Below are 25,251 nucleotides of genomic sequence, written 5' to 3' on the forward strand. Positions count from 1 at the left end.
TAGTAGGGCTACTATTTAGTAGTCCTAAATAATAGCAGGATCAATTTGACCAGAGGTGGTAGCATTGCTATTATTGTTGTTCAGTCCCTTTGGTTGTGTCTTGACTTTTTATGACCCCATTTGGGATTTTCTTGGCAAAAATACTGGAGTGGTTTGCTGTTTCTTTTTCTAGCTCATTTTTATGGATAAGGAAATTAAAGCAATCTGGACTCTGCCTAGACCTACATATCTAGTAAGAGTCTAAGGCCGAATCTGAACCCAGGAAGATGAGTTTTCCTGATTCTAGGTCTGGGCTTCTATCCACTGTGACACCTAGCTTCCCATTGTTATTACATAGAATGTATTATATTATACTATATATATATATACATATATATGTAAAATCTTTTTTTATTCCATAAATTAACTCATTTATTGTTGGATTATGGGCTACAAATATTTGCTAAGAAGAATTTTACTGGTTTTTCAATTCCTTCAGTCTTATGAATGGCAGATCTGACTGTGATTGCTAAGGTGGTATTGTAGATCCATGCACGCCAGTTATTTTCAAACAGGACCCGCAATGTCAGATATCTATGGCCCATCTCTTCATTTTGATCTTGCCACAGAAGGAGCTGGTATACTTGACATGTTGGCAAATTTCAATTTTCTTCACTGTTTTTCTGAGGGATGTACCATAATGTGTTCTATATTTACTAACAATTTTGATCCTCTTGGTACGTTTAGCTATGTTTCCAATTGCAGGGCTGGAGCTTGGAGAGGAAAGTATTATATATAATCTATAGTTGTTATTAAAAGTAATAGATATTTGGAGTCTCTGGAACATTATCTTAGTTTCTCTCTATTCTAATTCATTCTCCACAAGAGGGTCAAATTGTATTTCCCAAAAGGCAAATCTGATCATGTCACCTTTTCTCTCCTTCTTCTCCTTCTCCCAAACTACAGGGACTTCTTAGCATCTCTAGAAGAAAATCCAAACTTCTCAGTTTCACTTTAAAACTCTTTTACTTATCTTTCTAGGTCAATACATATTTCTCTGTCATTTTTACTTTACATTTTAGTAAAACTGTTTTATTTGATATCCCTTGAACACAATATTTTCACTAAAGTCTATGCTTAGAATGAACTTTCTCCAAAACTAGTGGAATTCCTAGCTCCCTTCAAGGCTCAGTTCCAGGCTGCTTCTTAGTCAAAGCCTTTCCTGGAACACCTAGTTATTAAAATTTCCCCTCTTCTTAAAATTATTTTGTGTTTACTGTGTAATACCTTGTGTTTAATTAATATTTACTCTCTAATATTTTGTGTGAATATGTTATCTCCCACCCTGCTTCTTCCACTTCCCCCCTCCCAACAAAAATATAAGTGCCTTAAAGGCAATGAGTATTTTTTTCTCTGTAGCATAACATAATGCCTGACAGATGGTAGGATTTTTAATTGCATAATGATTAAAATGACTGGACATTACTGTCAAGAAGACCTAAGTTCAATCCCGCCTTAAACACTTACTAGTTGTGTGACCCTAACTGAAGACTCCTAACCTCTCTAAAACTCAATTTCTTCATCTGTAAAATGGAAATAATAATATTATTTACCTGATAAGTTTGTTATGAGAGTCAAATGAAATAATATATGTAATGTTCTTGGCACATCTCGAAATATTATGTCAATGTTAGCAATTATTAATTAGGAAAGCTGGAAGAGATAAATTTATAGCATATAGATGAGAAAGGGGCATGGATAGGACTGATTTCCCAAGTTACTTATAAACATGGAGTTGGCAGTCTATTTAGCTAGAACATATTTAGCTAATGAACACTTAAAAGTATTCAATTTAAAAATATGCTAATGTATAACATAAACACTATTTTTTAAAAAACAACTCACCAAGCTAGCTTCATATGATTGGTGGCAAAATTCAATGACTTGTGAAATCTCTTAAGTATAAAATGGGATCATGGAAAATATCATAGGGAGAAAACTATGGCAATTATCAGTCACCAGTTCTATATTACGTTGCTCCTGTAACAGATTCACAAAAGAAGGAATCTTTCATGGTTGGAGGCAAGGGAGACATGGCTTTTCTGCAACAGATGTGGCAAGACAAAATGATCACTTGCCAGCCATTTAGCAGAGGAGATTCATACTTCAATGGCATTTTAACTGAATGACCTCTAAGCTCTCAATAGAGACTCCCTGATTCCAAAAATGAGAAAGAGTTGGGCCAAAATCAGGTGGAGAAAAGGGGTATTGGGGTATGGTTGAATAATGCACTGAATTCCATACAAAGGAGAGTAGAGAGAAACCAATGAATACTTTGTCTTTTTTTTCCTGTCAGGTATATACTTGAGAAAAAAAAAAGATCTAGACCTCTGTTTAAACCCTTTTTTCTTCTTTATCAAGTACCACACATCATGAAAGCTATTAAATATAATTTTAAACTTGTGTCATATTTGAATGTTTTTGTGAAGCCAATGGCCACCTGTGCATTGTGAAAGGAAATAATTTGAGATCTATGAATGGTGCTTCTCCAATATAGACTAGATTCTGGGATTTGTGTAATGGCTAATTTTGTGCCTATTTTAGAAGTCAACTACAGGATGGCTCTGAAAAATCAGAGGTTGAAGAATTCTGAAGATTTTTTTTTTCTCCATGGATACACAAAACCCTGTGAAAAAGGGTTATGAAGCAGAGCAAAACTCTTACTTCAGACTAGACACTATCAAGGTTATAAGTTGTTTGAGGAAGTGAACACATTTTTTATCTCATGTATATCTCCCACTGTGTCTAGCATAGTTCCATATGGCATGAAAAATAAAACTTATTAAAATGAATAGAATTGACTAAAACTCCCTGAGTAGAGGCTCTTTTTATGACACAGATGGGACTGGATTCAATTCAGTTCAATTATATATTTATTATGTCTGTACTGTGTACAGAGCACAGTGATAGGAGTCAGGGTGGGGAGGGAGTTGGATGAAATATAGAATTTAGGTAAGAATCTAGGTGAAAGCTTCTTAACCTGAAGTTCAAGAACATGTTAATTTTTTGATAACTATTTCAATATAATAAGTTTCCTTTGCAATCCTATGTAATTTTTTATTTATTTAAAAACATAACTCTGAAAAGCAGTCCATTGATTTTGCTAGGCTGCCAAAGTGCTCCACTACACACAAAAAAGTTATGCATCTTTGAGAGGAAGAGGCAATGTTATAGTGGATTGAGAGCCTGACTAAGTGAGGAAGACAGGTTCATGACACATTTTGGGTGTGTGACCCCTCAAAAATCACTTAAGTTCTCAGGGTTGCAGGACAATTCTCAAAAAATGTTGGAGAAAAGGTGCTGAATTGTACTGGTAGAGGAAGTTATATAGCCTAGGACTTAGATGTATTAAATCAGAGATCTAGTTTAAAAAGAAAAAACCCAACAACCATACACTCATAAATACAAACTATATTTTCTTTCTTTCTTTGAAATACAATTAGGCTATTTGCCCAGATAGTAAGTGTTAAGTTTCTGAAGCTGGATTGAACTCAGATCCTCCTGACTCCAGTGCCAATGTTCTATCCACTGCATCACCCAGCTGCTTCAGTATAAACACTGTTATTAAGAAATTGGGGTATGAAAGTCAGAGGAGAGATGGGACAATAACTGGATGGGATTGAAGGACCAAAAGAGATCCCAAGGATTGGAGTATTTTTAGACAGATGGAAACAAATTAAGGGAAAAAGAGAAATTACAGCTGAATGAGAGAAATGGGAAATAATAGTTGGATCAAGTTACTGGACGAAGAAGATGATGAGATCAAGTTGTCAGGCAGGGACATTAATTAGGGAATACTTATTATAAGATATGGATGGAAGGAAGGGAGAAAGAGTACTACTATTGAGAAGTGTGAAGGAATCCTAAATTAGAAAGCTTTAACTTTTTCAGTAAAATATAAACCATTTTATACTATAATTATGGGGGTGAGGAACACAAAAATTTGAAGAGGGAGGAAAAGTTTTAGAAAAATTGTGTGAAATGGGACACCAAGAGAGAATAAGGGAGTCACTGTTATTGTGTCTAACTCTTCATGAGTTTATCTAGGGTTTTCTTGGCAAAGATATTGGAGTAGCTTGATGTTTCCTTCTTCAGCTCATTTTACAGATGGGGAAACTGAGGCCAACAGGGTTAGGTGATTTGCCCAGGGTCACACAGCTATTAAGTAACAAAAGCTGGATTTTAACTCAGGAAGAAGAGTCTTCCAGATTTTTGATCTGGCACTCTATTCACTGTGGTACTTAGCTGTTCCAAAGTAGTCACTAAGGGTAGAATAAAAAAGTCTTCTGGGCAGTAATAAGGAACAAAATGAGATTGGTCATGTTTTTGCCCTGTTAAACTCAGGAGCTACCATTGTCACTTAAGGTTAAGAGAGTCATCTAGGAGCACTTAGAGACTAACACCTGTTCAGATAGAAGACTTGAACTCAGGTCTCGCTGGTTCAAAGGGCAGCCCTCTATCAACCTCCACACTGATTCTCATGCATTTATTACACTATATATTTCCTAGAATAGTGTTCTGCCCATGAATATCAAGTAAATTGAAGTTGACATACTAATCAATTTTAAAAGCATATCAAATCTAGTTTATTTTCTGAAATTGTAGGTGAATACTTTTTATATTATTCATTCATTCATTTACTTCTTTATTTAGATTTTTGTCTTTTTGAATAGGTAAAAGAGATTATTTGCTCCCTAGCCTTTATCACTGAATGGGTGCAGCCTTAGTCAAAGTGATACCTGTTGAAGGCCTTAGCTTAAAAAGTCCAAGATCTCCCATTTCCTCCATCTCTTGATTAGTGTCTTGATCTTTGGAGTGTAAAGTGAGACAGGTGACCTTGCCCAGCTCTATCTCACCCAAATCTAATTCCCTTGCCTGTCATGGTATCACCTCCCTGATGACATAGTCCTCTTTGAGAACGAAGGACAAACAACAACATACATTAGATATTGCAACTTTCTCCAAAGTGATTCCTATTAGCCTTGGAATAAGAATGACGAAATGGAAAGGGAAAAGTGGTGGCCGTGGTCTGAGTTTGAAGATTATCAGGTGAGAAACAGCCAAATGTCAGGGCAATAAGTGACTCTTTCTTAATTATTGAATTGGGGAAAGTCTGTTGGCAATGGAGTAAGGGATAGAAAAGGCCATATTGAAAGGTAGTAGATAGTGACTGGTATTCTTTGACTGATTCAAAAAGTAGGTAAGAAATCTCAAAAATAAAAGTACTATTTTTTCCAACATAGTACTTTCTCTTTGGTGTTCTGTGACTGATTCAAAAAGTAGGTAAGAAATCTCAAGAATAAAAATACTATTTTTTCTAACATAGTACTTCATAGACTTTTGCTTGGACATCTTCAAAATTGACAGAGAAGTCACCATTGGTAAAGTCACAAACACAGCTCAGATAATCAATAAATGTTAAGGTTGAAAGGTTTCTTCAGGGTCATCCAGTTTAACTTCTCACTAAATGCATGAATATATATATATATATATATATATATTTTTTTTTTTTTTTTAACCATATCCCTCTACAGGTTTTGCCTTTGTTCAACTACCTCTAGTGTTTAGTCCCAAATGCTCATTTCCCATTGTTATTAAAAGAAATTTAAATTTACTAAAATTAAATTTTTTGAGACAATCAGGGTTAAGTGACTTGCCCAGAGTTACAGAGTTAGTTAAGATCTGGATTTGAACTTATGTCTTCCTGACTCTAGGGCCAGTGTTCTATCCATTGTGCCACCAAGCTGCCTCTATTATTGATTTCTAATAGTTATAATTGATAGAAAAATTAGAAAGCTTTTCCTTAACATTAAGTCAAAACTGGTGCTAATTCTACTCTCTGAACAAGCCTATTCCCTTTTTCATGACTTTCTAACTCTTTGAAGATGGACAATAAGATGGAGCAGAAATCCTTAGGAGACACCTAATTAATCCCAGCTCTGCCACTAAGTAGCTGTCATTTAACTTTTTGGGATACATAAAATGAGATGCCAGGGCAAGATCATCTCTAAAATTCTAAGCCCTAAAATTCTATACTTCTCTGCTTCTATATCTCACTTTATTTAGTCTTCTGTTGTGCAGATTAAACAGCTATTTCAACTTTTTATAAGACAGAATTTACAGATTTTTTTTTCTTTACTATTTTTCTTGTCCTCCTATGGATATACCATAATTTGTCAACAGTCCTCTTAAAATTTGGCACTTCCAACTGAACACTACAGCCCACACAAGCCTCTGACTAATGCAGAACAAAGTGAAATGATTACTTCTGGGACATTATTAGAAAGTGTCAGGGAACATTGGGCCTTAATCACTAAAACCTAGTTGAAGCTGGATGCCCAATGAAGAAGGGTGCAAGAGTAAGAGCAAAGGTAGAATAGTGATGGATATAGTGGGAAATATACAGCTATTAATTGGATGGAAAAAAGAAGAGATGATGGAGAAAAAGGCAAATGAAAAAGAGGAGAAAAGTCAAACTTAACCTTGGAGGAGAGATTTTTGGAAAGGAGAAAACTTGGTGGCCGGAGTGAGAATGTTGCTAAGACATTAAAAGTCCTCAGTGGCTGTAAGCAAGGGTTCTAGATCTCCCTGAAAGATTTGCCAATTTCTTAGTCAACAACTTTAGTTTTGTCCAGAGCTGGAGGAAGTAAAGATCAGAGCCAAGGAAAAAAGCCAAATACTCAATCCAAATATCACACCCAATGAGTATAACACAAAGACATCTTGAGTTAACATCAGGGGCTCTGCAGTGATGTATGTTTTAGTTGTCCCTCCTTATATATTTCCAAAGTGGAAAATTCTTGTTCTTGAGATCTAAATTTGCCTGCTGTTTTCATTAATGGTATATATGTTGCCGGCAGAGTATATCCTGTTTTAGAGGAAATGATCTACTGTGAATTTTGTTATTACACCATAATAATAACAAATGAAGAAACTCAAGGAAACTGGGAAGATCTTTGTGAGTTGATTCAGAGTGAAGTGAGCAGAACCAGATGAATTATTTACCCAAATTACAGGGAAAAATAGCTTTGAAAAACTTTAGAATTCTGACCAATGAAATGATGAACAAGGAATCCAAAAATCCACATATATGACATCTCATTTATCTCATAATGGAGAGATGATGAATCCAGGATGCAGAGGGAGACATACATTTTTGGACATAGTTAATGGAGGAATTACTATTGCCAAACTGTGTACTGAAGGATTTGTTTTTCAAAGTTTTGTTTTTTGTTTTTGTTTTTAATTTGCTCAATGAGGGGAAAGAAATAAGAGGGATATATAAAAATTTTTAGGTGAAAAATAAAAATAATAATAATCTTAAAAAAATCTTATTACTAGGTTATTCAAATAAATGCTTTTGCATTAGGGTTTAAAAAAAGGCAGAAAATAGAGATTAAATAAATAGAAGGAAAAAAAAAAGCCAATGTAGCCAAATTGATTATCTGTTAAAGTTGAATTTTATTATTTATATATTTTATTGCTTTTATGTTTATTCCATTGTTGACTGTTAAAGCAGTATAAATCACCACCATTGAACTGATAGACTAAACCTTTTTATCCTTACTCTTCCTTATTTTTACTGATAATCTTCAACAGAACAATTTTTAGTACATTGGCACTACTGGAAGCAAAATGTAGTGGGAAGGAGTATATGGATATTATATGATGATAGATAATCACTCTAGACCTGGAAGGAAACTCAAAGGCCATCTAAGAGAGAATTAGAATTAGAAACAGAATTAGGATTAGAAATAAAAAAGAAGTGGAGGAGAGAACAGAGAAAATTATATTAGATCTTTCTTTCTAGATATAGGAATAGAATTGAAGATTGGACCTCTATAGTTAAAGGGAAGTTCTAGATGAAGAAACTTGGTCTAGCAATAGAGGCTGGCACCATTTCTGCAATTTACAGACTTAGAGAATTGAGAGTACTGAGAAGCTAAGTGACTTACCTAGTCAGTTTTTATCAGAGGTGTTCTTGGCTTGGAAGCCAATTCTATCTACTATATCAAAGGTGACAACCATGCAGCCTGGGTGCCATATATGGTCCACAACACTTCTGAGTGTGACTAAAACCAGACTGAAGTGTAACTGGGAAATATTTATAAAAATGTTACAATAGAATCCCTAGTGGGATTCTAAATTAATGTGGTCTACAGGGATTCTTATATATGATTTAGTAACTGAGTCATCCAGCATTCATTTCTCTGAGGTAGGTTGATTTTATGTTAGACCAGCTATATCAGAAGTGGCTTAAAGTCAGAGTCTTTGCCTAATATACAGCATTGTACATGGTTAATAGCAGCTTGAAAAACCAAGTTTGATCTGAAACAATAGAGACAAAGAGAAAGCCCACATTGGTTTTAACAGGAGTTTATCTGAGAAATTATTGATTTTTTTAGGTTATAGGGAAGAATTAATGAAATCCTACTGAAACTTAAAAAAAGCAAAACTATATTTTTTATAGTTTCCCAAAGACTCAAAGGCAAAGAATGGATTTTGAATAAACACACAACATCCTCTCCTAAGGGTTGTTTCCTTCTTTTTTTTAAGCAGTCCTGAAGAGGATTACTTACTTAATATGATCTAATACCACATATCAAATACAAAATGAAAAAAAAAACTCACCATCTATTACTGGCTTTGGCTGAGAACTTTTGAGACGTAGGGAAGGTCGGAAACGAGTTCGGTCATTGAAACTCCAGCTTTTCTGCACTTTGGTTGGGCTGCTCTCAGCTGTGATGTCCGTGCTTGGAGATCGGCGGTCTCCTACTGATGCTTGTCTGCTCTTGATACTCTGACCTCTTGGGCTAGCCATTCGTACCCGTTCTTTAAAACTTAGCTTCTGGCTGTGAGAAACAGACAGGGAGTTTTATTATAACTTGATATATTTCTTCATCTTTAATTGGAAAAATAATATGAGTTACCTGTATGCAGTGCATGTCTTAAGCAGTACAGCAATTCCAAAAAGAAAAACTGATTCCCTCCCTCCCCCATCCTAAAAAAGGAAGCCTTTCCAATCTGTGTGATTGCACGCCTTTGAAATCAATTGATAGGTAGTCCCTCTTAGAATAACTGTAGAAAGGATTAAAACAAAGCACAGTAATTTGGAGAAAATCCAATGAAAGACAACTACACGTCAACTAAGGTTTTAGGAGACAAGCAGGTGGTTTTCCTGATAGCTTTAACTTTAGAGAGTTTTCATATTTACTTCCTGTTCACAGCTGGGTTCAGTGCATTTCTAATCATTTCTACAGGAAAACAGGGAAGACAGTTATTGATATACATATATATTTTCCACATGCTGCTTATTTGCAGGCAAGGTTATGATCTTGAGGGATTCATGCATTTTCATGACAGCTGGCAATACTGCATACATATTGTCAGACAAACAACACTCCACACATCACATTTCCTTTAGGCTGACATTCATTTGTGTAAGACAGACAACAGGCCTTAGAGAACAGCTCTGAGATGTAATGAGTATGATGACCGATTAACAGAAACGCGATGTTATGTTCCATGTTCACTAACACAATTTCCTGCTGTTAAACAGGTTATTGATTTGCTGTGGCAGCTTGTAAATTATTCCTGGCAGAGCAGCCAGGTTCTCAAATGCCAGCTAGGTTTGCATTATTGGTGACTGATAAAAAACTTGTACTTTAAAAATATCAGACACAGGACATCACATGCATCTGCGGGTAAGGTATTTCTCCTCCTCCATGTGCTTGCAGGTTGGTGACTCTGCTGGTGTTGGTGTTCATTTGTATACATGTGAGCAATTTTTGCTTTGCCTTGGAAGTTGGTGTTGGTGCCCTATTAGTATTGTGAATCTGCTTGGTTTGCTTCAGTGCTGCACCCAGAAAATAGCCAGAAGCATTCATAGGAGGGTAACACACAGTGAACTGTATAGGAGGTGTACAAATTTATGTATTGGCTTTATAGAAAAATGGGGTTGTAGGCTCAGGGTAAAGTTTCTGGCAATTCTATGAGTCTGAAATCATTTCATTGGGTCTAAGGGGAGGCTGCTGTGTCACAGCCTTTGGGAAGTATGAAGATGGGTGGGGGGAAAAAAGGCATTTTTATTGACAAGGGTTGTCCAACTATTCATGAAGTGGAAGCCTTGTCTTTTCCACTTACCGCAAGGTCCATTGTCCCAGACTGCAGCATGCCAACAGCAAATGTGTTTAGTGGATATGTATTTTGTAGCTAACGAGAAACATTAACATATTTTTTTTCCATGCCTAATTGCTTAACAGATGATACTTTAAGGAGACACAACATTTTTATGTGTGCTTATACAGTATGAAAACAAATCAAACCATGAACTCCTGAGGTCATGAAATTCTGGAGAACAATCGACAGCTTGACCATGCATTTGACTGCTCTTCATTTGGAATACAAACATGGCTGAGTCTAGCATGAATGGTTGAAGTAGGAATAGGAGTGGGAGACACATGCAAAGAACATGCTGGGCAGCTTTGTAAAAAGGGACTGTTTCAAGAATTCTTTAAAACAATCACATCAGTAACAAGGTTTCACGGTATGTAAAATTTCACCACATTTGCTAGGTGGCAGCTTATCTTATGAAAAAACAACTAATGTAAACACCTACATTTTTATGTTCTCATACTACTCTATGAAAGTCACCAATAGTTATTAAAAAACCCCAAAACAACATATAACATTGAAGGGCTAAAAATGTCACTTACTCCTCATACAAGATGCTAACAAATTCTGGTAAATAAAATCTGACCTTTAACTCACTTTCTTATCTAGGAAAAAGGTTTATTGCTTCAGGTTTATTGTTCTCCAGTTCAAATCACCTTTTTATATCTGGATATGTGTTTAATCACTTATACTTATGATTAGTCCAAGAAGCTTACATTAGCTTTGGTATCTTCACCAAGATTAATGAATGACTCCAATGATATATAACTATCATTACATGTATTCTCTCTTTACTTAATTTAATGCCATTAACTTTTCCAGCTTTATAGATATAAAATTAACTATTAATTATTCAATAATAGTTATTATTGTAATTTGGCTTTAGATGAAGTAAAGTGATTTTTCTCAAGCTTTCTAGCTTTGTCTCTTTCTAGTACTTATTAAATGAATAGAAGAGGCAGCAAGAAGTAAAGGAGAGAGGGGCAGTCGACACCAGGAAGATGGTTCAAATCCTTTTAATGATACAAATTAGTTGCCTGACTGTGCAAATCATTTAACCTCTCAGTGTTCTAGGCAGCTCTATAAATGGCAGAGAAGGTGCCAACCTGAATTAATAGAGAGGGAGTTTCTTTACCAGGGAATTTCCTATGCAAATGTGAGCACATAGTCCCTACTAATATCCCTTACTAGACCTCTCTTTTTCTTGTACTAATTAAATGAGTAGAAACCGATAGAAAGTGGCAAATCAAGAATCTTATTTGCTTTGTTTCTTATTTTGGATGCTGCAAAATAAAAATAAACAGTAGAAATTATTGATTTCATTGAATCAACTCAGGTTTTCATAAGACAAGAAATGACTACTTTAAAAATGAGCCATTGTGAAAACAGGCTTCAACATTAACTATAAAACAGAGAAAAATGGGTCACATTTCAGTGGAATATTATTTCATTTGCTGAATGCTGGCAACCAAATGGAATAATGATGAGGGTGATGGATATGTCTCCACGTATTCAACTTTATGACCTTTTTTGCACACTTACTAGCTATTTACCAAGGTCCAACATGAACACAAATTCCATATTCTCCAAGAAATTATTTAGAAACAAATTCAACAATATTGAAACTGTCAAGAATACTAAATTTCAAAGACTCACTCTTTTCTTTTTCTTTTCCATAATGTATATTAAAGTTCAGTAAAAAGTCAAATTTTAATCTCATAACCAGCAAAATTTTCCTTTAGAGAATGAGTGCTTAAATTGGTTTGTGAACTTGGGTTATTATTATTATTATTTTTTTTAACATTTTGATATCTGTATTTCAGTATAATTGCTTTCCTTTGTCATCCTGAGTATTTTACATATTTAAAAACATTATTCAGAGAAGGGGCCATTCATCAGACTACCAAAAGAGGACCTGACAAAAAAAAAAAAAAAAAAGATTAAGGACTCTTGTTTTAGAAGGCACAATTTGGCCTTGTTCCCACTTATTGCTTTTATTAATCTATCTACTTCTTTTCCTCATTGGAAATTAATAGAACTTCTTGATTAGGCAGCTATTATACTGATTAGAGAGCTATTATTGAAAAGTGCACTGATTAAGATTCATATTTTCTACTGGTTAAGTTAAAGAACTCACTCTTTTATTATTTTTTAATTTGTGATAAAAATAATCAAGAATCTTTCATCTCTTCCATGTTACTCCCTTCCCCTCCCCCAAGAGTATTTGTGTACCAGTATTTTAAGGTAAAAATTTCTGGATTATTCCCAAGAAACCAATAAGCTGAAAATTCACTTTGGGGAAAGGGAATCAAGAAGGCATCAGAATCCAACTGAATCAAAGCTCTGTTCTGAGTAAATACATACTCTCACACCTCCAAGCCTACACAAGCTGGAGCTAAGGGAATCCTCTCCTCAAGAGCATCCAGAAAAAAGTGTAGGGTATTGATTACAGCCCAGCATGCAGTATATTCCAAAGATTTTCTACAAGGGAATGTGGCTGCAGCATCATAATACTGCCATCACTATTCCAGTAAGTCATTTGGGTTTAGGATGAAATAGATGAATATGTAATGATTAGTTGAGCCTTTCATATGATTAATATGTATAAGTTCCCACTTTGGACATAACTGAGTTGAACTCAGCTTTTTTACATCCAGTGCAGCTGGAACAATTTTCCAACAAGATGGATATGCCAGGGGATTGAGAGATAACACTGATGGTCATCACTCAATTGCCACTGTAGTAGATATATCATGACAGGCAACAGGCAACAAGGAAAATGACAAGCAGTTTGAAAAACCCCCAAACAAGAGAGAGTCCCTAAATGTCAGGATCTGTAAAGCTCTAAGGAGGGAGAGGGAGTATACTAATCATGCACCTGATGTTAGTCAGCATTCTCAAAGATCATGTCAATAGACAGGATGCTGGATACCTATGTTTCCGAGAGGTGTACATCTTGAAGAGCTTCTGTTTATTACTACAGAGCTTACTAGGAGTGAGGGGAAATAGAGGATCACATTACTAAGCATTTCACTACTAGGAAAGGGCTTAGGTGTTTTATTTATTTATTTTTCTTCTACAAATCAAGGCAAATCAGGTTCCTGCTTCATTCATTTGTAATTCTCCTGTGAATGCAGAGACCATAGAAGCGACAAACAATACTTTTTCAATTCTATTACATGAAAGGAATTCAAGGCTATTTCCAATTAGGTTGAGGAGGAAGGGAAAGGGGAAATAGATGTGAGAGTATCATTACCACAATAAAATTTGGTAGGTGCACACATCAATTTCCATTTCAAATGAAAATGATCATTATTATTTATAAATATTACTTTAGCACTTTTATTAGCATATATGAATTAAAAATAAATGAAGTCTTTCAGAGTATTTCAGCAAACATTTATAGAAACATATATTGAAGATCACAGTAATTGCTCAAATATTTGTGGTTTGAATTTTTTAAAAGTGGACTGTAGTTTTTTTGTTTACAGATGGTTTCTGGATGCAACCAGTTATGATTAGGATACATCCTTTTGATCCTTTTATGTAGGAATGTGCATGTTAAAAATGACCAAGACAGTGGAAAATGATTTACTACTCCTTTCTGTACAGAAAAGAATGGATTTTTAAAAATAATATTGTAATGCAATATATGCATGTAAAAAGAACCAAATTCTCTTCCTGACCAGAAGAGAACTGGAAGCAAAAATGATGTTCTTGAAGCAAATGAACATTTTGCCAATAAAGACACATTTTGACTAAATATGAATTAAAGTAGAGACAGGTCTTATTTAGTAGGATTCATGTCACATGCAAATCATCCAAAACAACAGTTAGAAGAAATAAAAAGTGATGGATAGAAGATATGAGTAGAAGAAATCTGAGGTAGCAGACATTTGGCAATTTTTGAAAATGTCCCAAGACAACAGACCCCCCCCCCCCACTAAGAGCTATGTACAACCACCAAAAATATCATGCTTCAGAAAAGGCACTTAAACATATCACAACACACTTTTAACTAAAACATAGAATATAATTTCTGTTTAAAATTTTAAGATGTTTCCTTTTATGACCATTCTCATAAATACTCAGCTTCTGATAACTATAGTTGAAAGGTTCAAAAGACAGAAATCTTGAATTTAATAAATAAATAAATAAATAAAACAAATTCCTTATTCCTACTTTGAAGGCTTTATTTTGAAGTCTAATACAAAATGAAAGCATTTAACCTTCATCTGATAATAGAGGATGGGATAAGCTAGGACACTGAAATCCACAACTAAACTACAAAGCTTAGTTTAATTAATAATAATACATATGGCTTCATTTCTTAGCTAGTGAAAATAAGATGGTAGCAAGCAGCAAAACTAATGGCTCTGAGCTTCATGTTCTCTCTCTACTCCACTTGTTGAAACGAATAACAGTTGGGGAACAGGGACAAAAGATAGGCTATATGAGGGAGAAACTGAAGCAAAGGTCCTAAATATCAAGATAATTGGATAATCAACCTCTGAAAAATCACAAGTAGGCTGAATAGGAATCATGGTTCATTCAAATACAAGTTTAATTCATGGCTAACAGCTGTCTTTATGAATGTCCATATATGGCAAAATTAGAACATCTTCTTATCTCTAAATAATTCCATTTAAAAGTATTGACATGAACAACATTCTCCACTTATGTGACAATAAGTAGGCTACCTGTGGGAGGGCAGCGGGAAGTACATGAAGTGGTTGGGAAAACAAATGATTGAGTGAGTAATGCTAACATTGCCTTTATTTTATAGGTAGGTAGGGCAGGCTCAGGGGAGTATAGTAGGAAATGAGTCATAATAGGCCATGTAACCAAAAATATTCCACATCAGCAGATAGATAATCTTGTGTTCATCCTAGTTCAGTCGACCCAATTAAAAGGTCATGACTTTTTTCTTACAAGAGTTAATGTCATCTTTCTCTTTATTTGGAAGTTCTATTGTAAATTTTAAAAATAATTTTTATTTACAGAAATTTATGTACATGTTTGCTATAGGATTTAAACATGATAATGTATGTAAAGGATTTTATAAACTTAAAAGGATATGCATAAATATTAGTTATTTTTATAAGGTCCTTCTTAGGCGGAGAGAGAAATCTAGATTATACATCCTTATTCATGTACCTGTGCAACATTATTATATTTTGGGAGAATCAAGACTTCTTAAATATACCTTAATAGAATTAGTAAATAAGAAGGTGGATGCATCAAAATGGGAGTATATTTTGTGAAATGGTATTTCACAAATTGGTGTGAAATTTGTGAATGGGAAAAAATCCTCACTTTTTCTAAAAGTACGGTCCATTAAGGTGCCTTTCTCTATTAAGAAATGAAAATGTCACTAATATATAATAAGAAGTAGCCTAATTAAAATAACATAACAGAAGGGTGGTGGTCGACATGGAATCTAAAAAAATTAGAATTCAGAATCATCATTTTTTCAATATTTCTGGAAAAAAACTGTGTTCTGATTTTAATGTCAGATCTAGTTATCTGGATAAAACTATCTCTTGAATAAAAACAAAGGGAATCCCTTATAATCCCTTAAAGATCCCTTAAGGATATTTGTTTTTTGTTTGATTCTATGACAAACAATTTTTTGATTTGGTCTCTACAATTGGACCATTATCTTAGAAGGGAATCCCTTGGGTAAACAACCAATAATGGTTATTTTTGTCTTTCAGCTATAGCCTCCATTGTAGATCAGTTAACTGATATTCTGAATTATTAAGCAAGTCTCTAGTGCATTTGTTTGCCATGAGCAGATGACTCCCTGAGCCCTTAATAGTCCTGAATGAATAGGAAAAATCAAGTTTCTCAATATAAAAAGCTAAGGATCAGTTAGCAGCATAGTAAACTCATGTTGTAAGACTCTGCCTGGTTTTAAAAGCTCTTGACCCAGGATTGACTGTGGTCAAAGAATGAAGCACGACAGGTTTGTTTTCAGCACTTTTCATCTACTTCTAGCCACTTTCCTTTATTTTTATGTTGTGTTTGCTACTCTCAGTGAAGTGCCTCTGTCAGCTTATTCCTTCTGGTTACTACATGCCTGGTACTCCATAATATTCTAGAGTCTCTCACCTCTACCAAACCTATCTGTCCTATCTCCCTTCCCCACAGGGCTTATGAATGCATGAATTAAAAAAAAATCCTCATTTGTCAAGCACTTCATAGATTCAAAATAGTATGAAGCTTTTACCTAATCTAATAAATTACTCTAAGCTAAGATGTTAATGGCTGATAATGAGATAATTTGTTCCCTTTCCTGATAACATAACTGCATTTAAGAGACACTTGGAGCTGGGGCCTTAATTCAAAGGAATGATTCCTATGGATGAGTCCTTCAAATCATTCTCTTAGGTAGCTACCTGTTTTGCCCACTTGTTAAGCTCTCCATGTTCATGGCTCTTGAAAACAAGCATTTGCCTTTTAGATGACTATATTTGAATTTTTTGGCATGATTTTTGCTTAGTAGTGGGGCAGTAAGGAGTTACAAACAGTTGTTTCTCTTTCCCCTTACCCCCTTAGAATAGTCTTTGCTCAATGGAGTGTATAAGGCAGCAGGTGAGTGATCGATGAAACATTTTCAAACTGTCTTGGGAAAGGTCACTTTTAATCATTTTGTATTTGTTGATCGATTTTACCCAGAAGAAACCCATCTAAAATATCCACCAGATGCCTGGCTTATAAACAAACATTTAGCAAAAGAGAAATCACAAACCTGCTGGATGTTTCCCCTTGGTCTTTCCTTCAGTTATGAGTGCAGAGGGAAGAGAAACAATGATGATGTTAGTCAATAATACATTTAAATGATTTTACATTTGATACATGCTAAATTGGGAATCAGAAAAAGCAAACATTTAAAATAAAACTTTTATGGAAGAAATATTTAAGCAAGTTTCATAAATGTAATATCCCTGAAAATAATGACAATGGCAACTTTAAAATACATACACACACACACACACTTTGAGCTGCAGACTGTCAAACACTTATTTAACAACCACATTGTGTGCAAAATACAGCAAATTATAGACCTCTAATTAAGCAAAGTTAGCTGTAATAATAAATATGGGTTTGATTCAGATGGAATAAGCAAAGACATTTAAAAGGATTCTAATGCCACAGATATAGCCTGATTTATTTTAGTTCTTCTGTTCTATTCTTTATCTGGACTCATTAATGTGTGAATGTGCCTCTGTAGTGGAGTCTCTGACTGAATCAGCTTTTCTCACTGTGTAAACCATTCGCCGGGAATAAATTAGGTACTTTGGAAATCTACAGGAATTCTCCCGGGCTATGATTGAGTAGTACTTGAATATTTTCCAATAGTAAGTTTAGCTGTAGAAAAATGCAATGAGAAAGTACCACGTTAGTGGTACCAAAAGGTGTTCTAGTGGTCTTTGAAAGTTAATGTAGTTTTAAAAATCACTTGATTGTTTCAGACAGTAAACTTTTCACTTGCATTTTACTTCTTTCTGAATTTTCTTTCTCACTTGTTTTAAGGACAAAGAAAAGCATTTTGTTTGTAAAATTTCCCCCTTCATACCCACTCTCAATCTCAACTCTCTTTGAAGTGGCAACCAGATGAGATTTTTATAGGAGGAATCAGCACAGTATTAAATTAAAAAATTAAATCCAAAGGTTTTTGGAAGGGACATCACTCAGTGTTCTAACCCTACCAATTGCTTCTCAGCCTCTTTCCTCTTTGTCTCTTTCTCCATTCTACTTTCCCTGGGTGTCTTTAGGTGCCCCACTGCTCCTGCAAACCCATGTAGAGTATTAGCAGTGAGCTGGAACTACCTAATTTATCTCTTAAGATATTATATTCCCAATTAGAGACTTGAAAGGAAAAGAAATTCTAAGTGTAAATACCTCTTCCAACTACTTTTGAATTATATCTATCTAAAATATAAACTCTATTAAATCAATCTTTTTAGGAAATGAAACTTGTTGATGGTATAGATAAGGCAGTAGATTTGAATCCAGAAGGTCTGGTTCAAACCCCATCTCAGACACTTTACTGATTTTGTGACTCTGGGGAAGCAACTTAACCTGTCTGAGTCTCAGTTTCTTCATCTGTGGAATGAGGGGGTTGGATTTTATAACCACTAGGATCCCTTTCAGTGAAATTTATGATTCTATGAAATAGAAAGTCCAGTTAATTGAGACACTGACTGCCGTGTAAAAACTCATTTATTAAGTAAATGAAAGTGAAACTATCAGTAATTGATAAAAGATATAAGAAGTGGCAGACCATTATTTAGGCATTTATGTAATTCTTTCTACTCTCCTCCATCCCTGTTTGAAGAAAAAACATGGGAGGTGAGGAGGAAATTGGAGATTATTCAAGTAAAATGACAATATATGCACATGATATTCCTTGTTTAGAAAAATAAGTTTTTCCACATTCCAAAATGACTTTTCTAAAATTGCTTGGGGGATGCTGAATAATCTCATGTGATAATAAACTACTTTATTTTTATCACTTTAAAATTCAGTTTTTTTGGCTTTCCTTCTACCCTTCTCTGTTTAAATTTATGTAGCAAACACTTGTTTGCATAAGTTCCCTCAAGAGGTTTAGAAATACAAAATGCTTCCAAATTCTACTTATTTTTTCCTCTTCCAAGATTCATACCCTGAGGAATCACTGGCAATTTGCTATGTTCTTTTCCTAAAATGTCACAGCTTCTTATAACTACAATGGTCTGAAGCCTTTCCCTGAGGCCTAGTCCTCAAGAAAGTAAATGCTTATTGTTTATATGTTTTACCCAGGAAGAAAGTATTCAGTTAACATGTATCCTTCAGTTATCTTTAAAGTCCCATCTATTTCTGAAATCTGATGTCTATATATAGAACTGTCCTCGGTGCTGACATTGTTTTAAACAGTAACATACAGAATCACAGAATCTGAGAGATATAAAGAATCATAGAATAATAGCTCTAAAGCTGTTAGGGGTCTTAAAGATCATTATAAATGAGAAAACTGGGGCCCAGAGAAATTGTGACTTGCTCAAAAGTCACATTAGCAAAGCCAAATTTAAATTCAGGTCCTCTGACCGAGGTTCAGCACTTTTTTCATAGTATCATGAAGCAAAATTTTTAGAATCATCTTGAACAACTTCCAGATTTTGTAGATAAAAACCTTGGACCCAGACAGATGAAGTGGATAAATCCTAAATTTACAAAGTCTCCTTACTTATCATTTGAGGAAGCAAGATTCTCCTTGAATGAGTAACAAAGGGAAGTTTTCCCATTCAGTAATAGAACCCTGCCTATAGTAGTTAGGGCATTAAATTAGTTTTACTTGAACATAAAGTTCAGAGTCAGGGTTAGTTTGGGGTTAGAAGAGAAGGTATTTTAAAGTCCTAAATGGGAAAAGCAAAAGTGACAATATTTAAACAGTTAAAGAACAGACACATCCCATTTCAACCAAATCAGATAAAACCCCATCCAATTCAAGAAACATTTATTGGTTGTCTTGATCCATTAACTGCTTAAATAGTTTAATTGGTGATTGACTCAATTTATCAATAGCCATTTGTCAGACTCTATACCTTAGAATAAGTCCTGTAATTTTTTTGTTGAGGTCTTTGACAGCATCATATTATCTTGACATTTTTGATTGCTAATGATAACAAAGTAGTGAATTTTTAATCTGATAGAGAAATTCTTCAGTCTGACAATATAATCAAATTAAGTCTGTCCTCTTTGTTTATTTTCTTCAACAATTATGTTAGTTTATTTCAAAATGAAAGTTAAGAATGTTGTTTCTTTAAATCTTTACTCTTAATGAAGCTATCAGATTTAAACGGATAAATTTAAATCACTTGTCTATGGAGAGGGGTTAAGAATTAATATGTAGAATATAGAACTGAGGGTTTTTCTTAATCTTTCTACTTGTCCTCAGGTTGTTGCAGTTATTATGGATAGAGGTATTGAAGGAATAGGATGAAATAGTAGAAGTGGTGTTCTGTGCATAAGTGTATATCTGAGTCTATACACATATGTAGATTTTAGTCTTGATTTCTTAATATTATGTACATATTGAATTCTCTACAAAGTTTTTGCTATAAATCATTAAAATTCAAGGAAGTAATTCACCATTAAAAGTTGTTTGTGCACTATTGTTCATGCCAACACTAAAAGAATTAGCAAAACAAACAACATACCTATTCATTCATCTATGATTTTATTAACATCTTTGATGAACATTAACAAAGGGTTGATATCATTGATGATTTCGGTGGGTAAAGAATATAAGATTGTGAGACTCTGAACATTCCTCCTAATCCTCCTATTTAGCACCATTGATAGATGGCAATTCAAGTTGCTAACAAGCCAGATTTGAAACTCTCAAAGAGATGCACAGAACGACTTAAGCCAAACATGAATGCTCATTAAAAACAAAACAAAACAAAACAAAATCAACAACAATAATAATAAAACAAAAGCCCCAAAATAAAAACAAAAACAGGCTGGAACAGACATAGAGCACACCACTGACTCTCAGACAGGTACCTACTTGGTAGGACTGCAGGTATGCAAGGCCTTCAAATGAGGCTTCCAGGTAGCAATGGAAACTGATTTCTCATCAGCTGCATAACTACGCCATACACACTATGGGCCGGATACATGATAAAAAAAAAAAAAAGGAAAAGAAAAAAGAAGAAAAGGAAAAGGATTAAAAAACAAAACAAAACCAAAAAAAAAAAAAAAAAAAAACAAAAACAAGGCAGAGAGAGCAGGAGACAGAACAAAAATGGAAAAGCTGATTAGTAAAACAATACACATTAAAGGATTTCTGTCCTTATCATTCATAGTCCTGATACATGCCTGAGGGATGGAAGAATACTTTTATAAAATGATGAGATGGTTGCTAGGCTTGTTCCTCTGAAGTCAGTCAAATAAATTCACCAAGCAGCCTGGTATCAGGAAAGAATAGAAAAGCACAAGAAAACCAACATAGAATGATATTAAATAAATTAGTAATTGTTTATGGAAAAAAATTAATTTGGCCTAAACCAAGGGTATGGCTTGTTTTATTAGCTTAGGAAACAATACCAGGAAAACTTGTAGGAAAATCTTTGAAAACCAAAATATGATATAGGAAAAGACAGTCATCTTGAATCCTTTAGTTAAAGATCAATTAGACAGCTGCAAATAGCTTTTAAATAGTTTCAAATCCAATTAGTAAATAGACATGAGTGGTAAATGATTTCAATTTGTGAAATTTCCTGAGGTGGAACTTACACAATTATTTTGAAGCTAAAGATGTTTAAAAAAACCAAACCAAAACCAAAATTAGAGCAGGGGAAAAGATAAGATTCTCCAAGTACAACTTGGGAATGCTGAAAAGTTGGAAGTCCAGGACTGGCTCTTGATTCTGTCTACACAATAACAGAGCTTGATGGAAAATTTAAAAAAAAAATTCGCCACCTCAAATACATTTGTTATGTAGACAAAACATCTAAATGACAGGTTGAATTTTTCTCTTAAACTAGTTAAAGGTGCAAGAAATACAGTAATCTTTTATAGAAAAATTATCCATTAAAAACTACCTTTCTAAGGACATTTAATGAGCATTCTTGTTATGTATTTGACCTGAACACGTTATCATGACAAACTATTAACTCAAATTTCTGATGCAAAGTATGTTGTTGCAACCAATATGTCAAAATTATTTTACTTTAAATGACAAGTTGATTTAAACAGATCAGGCCTTTACTTAGGCTCATTTCATTCATTATTGGAAAAAACTACAGGTATACTATTCAAAGAACAACTATTCTGAGTAACCCATAGGAAAAATATTCTAGAAATGATTATATAAAAATACATGAAATATAGATAATAAATGAATTAGATATTTTAATGCAAGAAGCTAAACTACTTTAGGGGGAACATGACTGGTAGGGCATGACTTGTGTAGGAATGTGGCAACAGAAGAGACTTTATTCAGCTTAAACAAAAAGGGGTCTATCAAAAAGATATTCTTATGTGAGGAAATTCAGGAATCAGAGTGATAGATGGCCATGGGTTTTATTGGATTCATTATATGAATGTGTTGGCATGGTAGATCTTTGGTGAAGAGTATTTGGGGGCAAATGAAAGGAGAATTATTGTAGTGGGAGTTTGCTACAGATTTTCTGATTAGAAAACAAAAATACATGATGAATTAAAGAAATAGATCACAAATCAGGCATGGAAGTCTAGGAAAATAGATTCAGACTTCAAAGGTCTCTACCCTCTTCATTTTATAGTCAAGAAACTGAATTCCAAATATTAAATGTCATACCCAAGGTTACATAGGTAGCAAGGGCCAGAACTGGGGTTTTGAACCCTGATCTCTGATCCAGATCCAACATTCTTTCTACTATATCATGTTGTTTTTCTAACAACTGAGAGGTTTGAAATCTGAATGGCACAGTAGTAATCTCCTTATGGAAAAAGAGAATGCTTGCGATGGAATTTTCATTAGATTATAAATTGATTGAGATTGTTTTTTTTCCTTTGTATTTGTATTCCAAATGCCTAGCAGATTGCCTTGTTCATAGTAGGTGCTTGATGCAGGGGTTCATTGATGGGTTAACAGGGGAGGGTGCACCCAGATAGATCTAGAACAAAAGTGCTGAAGTAATTGTGTGCTAAAATATTCATATCATGTGTTCATTAATAAGGCAATGTAATAATCCGTTGATTTCTACTTTCAAATAAATTTGAAGTAATCAACAAAAAAAAAAAAAAAAGTGCTGAAGTATATGTGAGTAGATATTGGGCATCTAGTTTACATGAGAAATCTCAGCTTCCTAAAGATTACTTATTTTTTTTTAAAGACATTAAATTGTAGTTGTTGATTCATTTTATTTGTTTCTAACTTGTGATCTCACTTCGGTCTTTCTTGCCAAAGATACAAAGAGTGGTTTGTCATTTCCTTCTCCAGCTAATTTTGCAGATGAGGAAATTGAGATAAATAGCATTAAATGAATAGCCCAGGGTCACACAGCTAGTAAGTATCTGAAACTAGAATCTAAGATGAGTTTTCCTGAATGTATGCCCAGCACTGGATCCACTCTGCCATTTGGCTGTCCAGATATTAAATTGCACTAGTACTATCTACAATTTGATTTAAGGTAATCATATGACAAACTATGGATTTTTTGGGGGAATAACATGTTTTTTGTGGAGTAAACCCAACAAATTTTCCCACTGTGGTCATATTGGAAATGGCCACTTATTTAAAATCATTTCCATAAATATCTGTATTTGGATGTCAAAGCTTGTGTGTATTCTCACTCATCAATGAGTTTGCAACTCCATCCCTTTCTTTATCCCCAAGATCTCAACACAACAAATCATAATCAAACAATAATATGAAGGGACTGAATCATCCCACCAAAGCCATGAAGAATAATAGGCAGAACAGGTCACACTTTAGAAGGACTGAACATTTTCTTTACCACCAACTTCTCACCTCTCTTCTATCCTATCTATTCTTAATTGCCAATTACTTGCTTTTTCAATCTTCTCTGCTAATAAAAAATGGTTTATAGACAAAGTATAGAAGGGACTAAGTGGCACTCTAGTTTTAGTCTAAAAGAAAAGAAATGAATAGTTCTGCTATTCTTTTCACAAGAATAACCTTGTCTTTTTCTTAAGTACATTTGAAGAATTCTATCTCTAATATAAATAGTTGAGAAATCATCAGTTGCCAGTACATATTGGGAAGTGAACTCTAATAGTTTCAGTAACAAATGATTAAGTGACTAATGCATTGACAATTCAAAACATTTGAACTTTTTCAGCCATAATCATTTTTTGGTAGAAGGAACAAATAATGTCTAGGGTAGATCCTAAGACCAACTTTATGTGATCAACAATGTAAGGTAGAGTTGCTTGTTATCTGATAAGTTTGGGGCTGTATAGAAAACAATTTAATTCAAATGTTAATACATAATTATGAGCACAAGTAAGGTATAACTTGGATTTTCTTATGGAGGAGGAGAGCCTGATAATGATCCTTATGGCCCATTGCATTGTAGTTTTACTGTATATATCATCTTACATAGTAACTGACTATATGAATACATGGTTAACATGGGACTTAAGGAAGAATTTGTTTTTTAAATACTAATTCAAAAGCTTTGGAGTTTTTGATGGCACTTAAGACTTAAACAAATTGGAGTGGATAAAGCCTGAAGCCTGGAGTCAGGAAGATTCATCCTCCTGAATTCAAATCTGGTCTTGGACACTTAAGCTTTATGACCTTGGAAAAGTTACTTAACCCTGATTGCCTCAGTTTCCTCATATGTAAAATGAGTTGGAGGAGTTGGCAAACCACTCTACAATCTTTGCCAGGAATATCCCAAAAAAGGTCACAAAGAGTTGGACTGAAATGACTCATCAAAAACTTAGGAATTATAAGACTTTGGCAAACATATAGACCATTAAAAAGATATACCTTTTGTCATAAGTTATTTGCTTTTCTTTAAATGAAAAGTTTATTTAAATGGGTTATGTGAAGATACTGGATTTACAGTGGCTGCAAACTATGATGCTTTTGTATTTTTTCATCAAAGCTCTGAAGTACCAGTAATGTTGGTTGCTTCTTTGATGTGCACTGAGTATTTCTCATTTGGATTACCCTCTAGAAAGACAATAGTTGTGATTTAAACCAAATAGGATTAGGTTTGGGCTTGTTATTCTCAACACACTGCTGTCTAAGAAGAATTTAGCCAATAAATGAATGAACAATATGTCAGCATGTGAAGCTGGTGATACCAGTGTAATGCATGATATAAATTATGCTTTTAAACTCCAATTTTGCATAGTGAAAATAATGAAGAATACATTCAAGAATTATCCTTTTATTAATACTGCAATTTATTCAGTTTATTGCTTTTTAAAATGAATAGATTGTGACCTGATTATTGGTCATGATGAAATAAAACTTTTTTTGGTGGCACATCACTCTCCGATCCCCCCCACACCCCCAAATAAATTTCA

At 34.2% G+C, this 25,251-nt stretch overlaps 1 protein-coding gene and 1 pseudogene across 1 annotated transcript in view; both read right to left on the minus strand.

Moving 5' to 3' along the window:
• KCNQ5 (potassium voltage-gated channel subfamily Q member 5) overlaps nt 1-25,251 on the minus strand; it is a 628,906-nt gene that overhangs the window by 55,094 nt on the left and 548,561 nt on the right. The window contains exons 8-10 of the mRNA XM_074310500.1: nt 20,771-20,865; nt 16,967-16,993; nt 8,671-8,891 (exon numbers count right to left, since the gene is read on the minus strand). Of these exons, the coding sequence (XP_074166601.1) occupies nt 8,671-8,891; nt 16,967-16,993; nt 20,771-20,865 (343 nt within the window). The remainder of the gene's footprint in view (nt 1-8,670; nt 8,892-16,966; nt 16,994-20,770; nt 20,866-25,251) is intronic.
• LOC141566888 (large ribosomal subunit protein eL43-like) lies at nt 455-2,074 on the minus strand (annotated as a pseudogene).

The sequence above is a fragment of the Sminthopsis crassicaudata genome, chromosome 4 (genome assembly GCF_048593235.1).
Source record: "Sminthopsis crassicaudata isolate SCR6 chromosome 4, ASM4859323v1, whole genome shotgun sequence".
In the NCBI taxonomy this organism is placed as follows: Eukaryota; Metazoa; Chordata; class Mammalia; order Dasyuromorphia; family Dasyuridae; genus Sminthopsis; species Sminthopsis crassicaudata.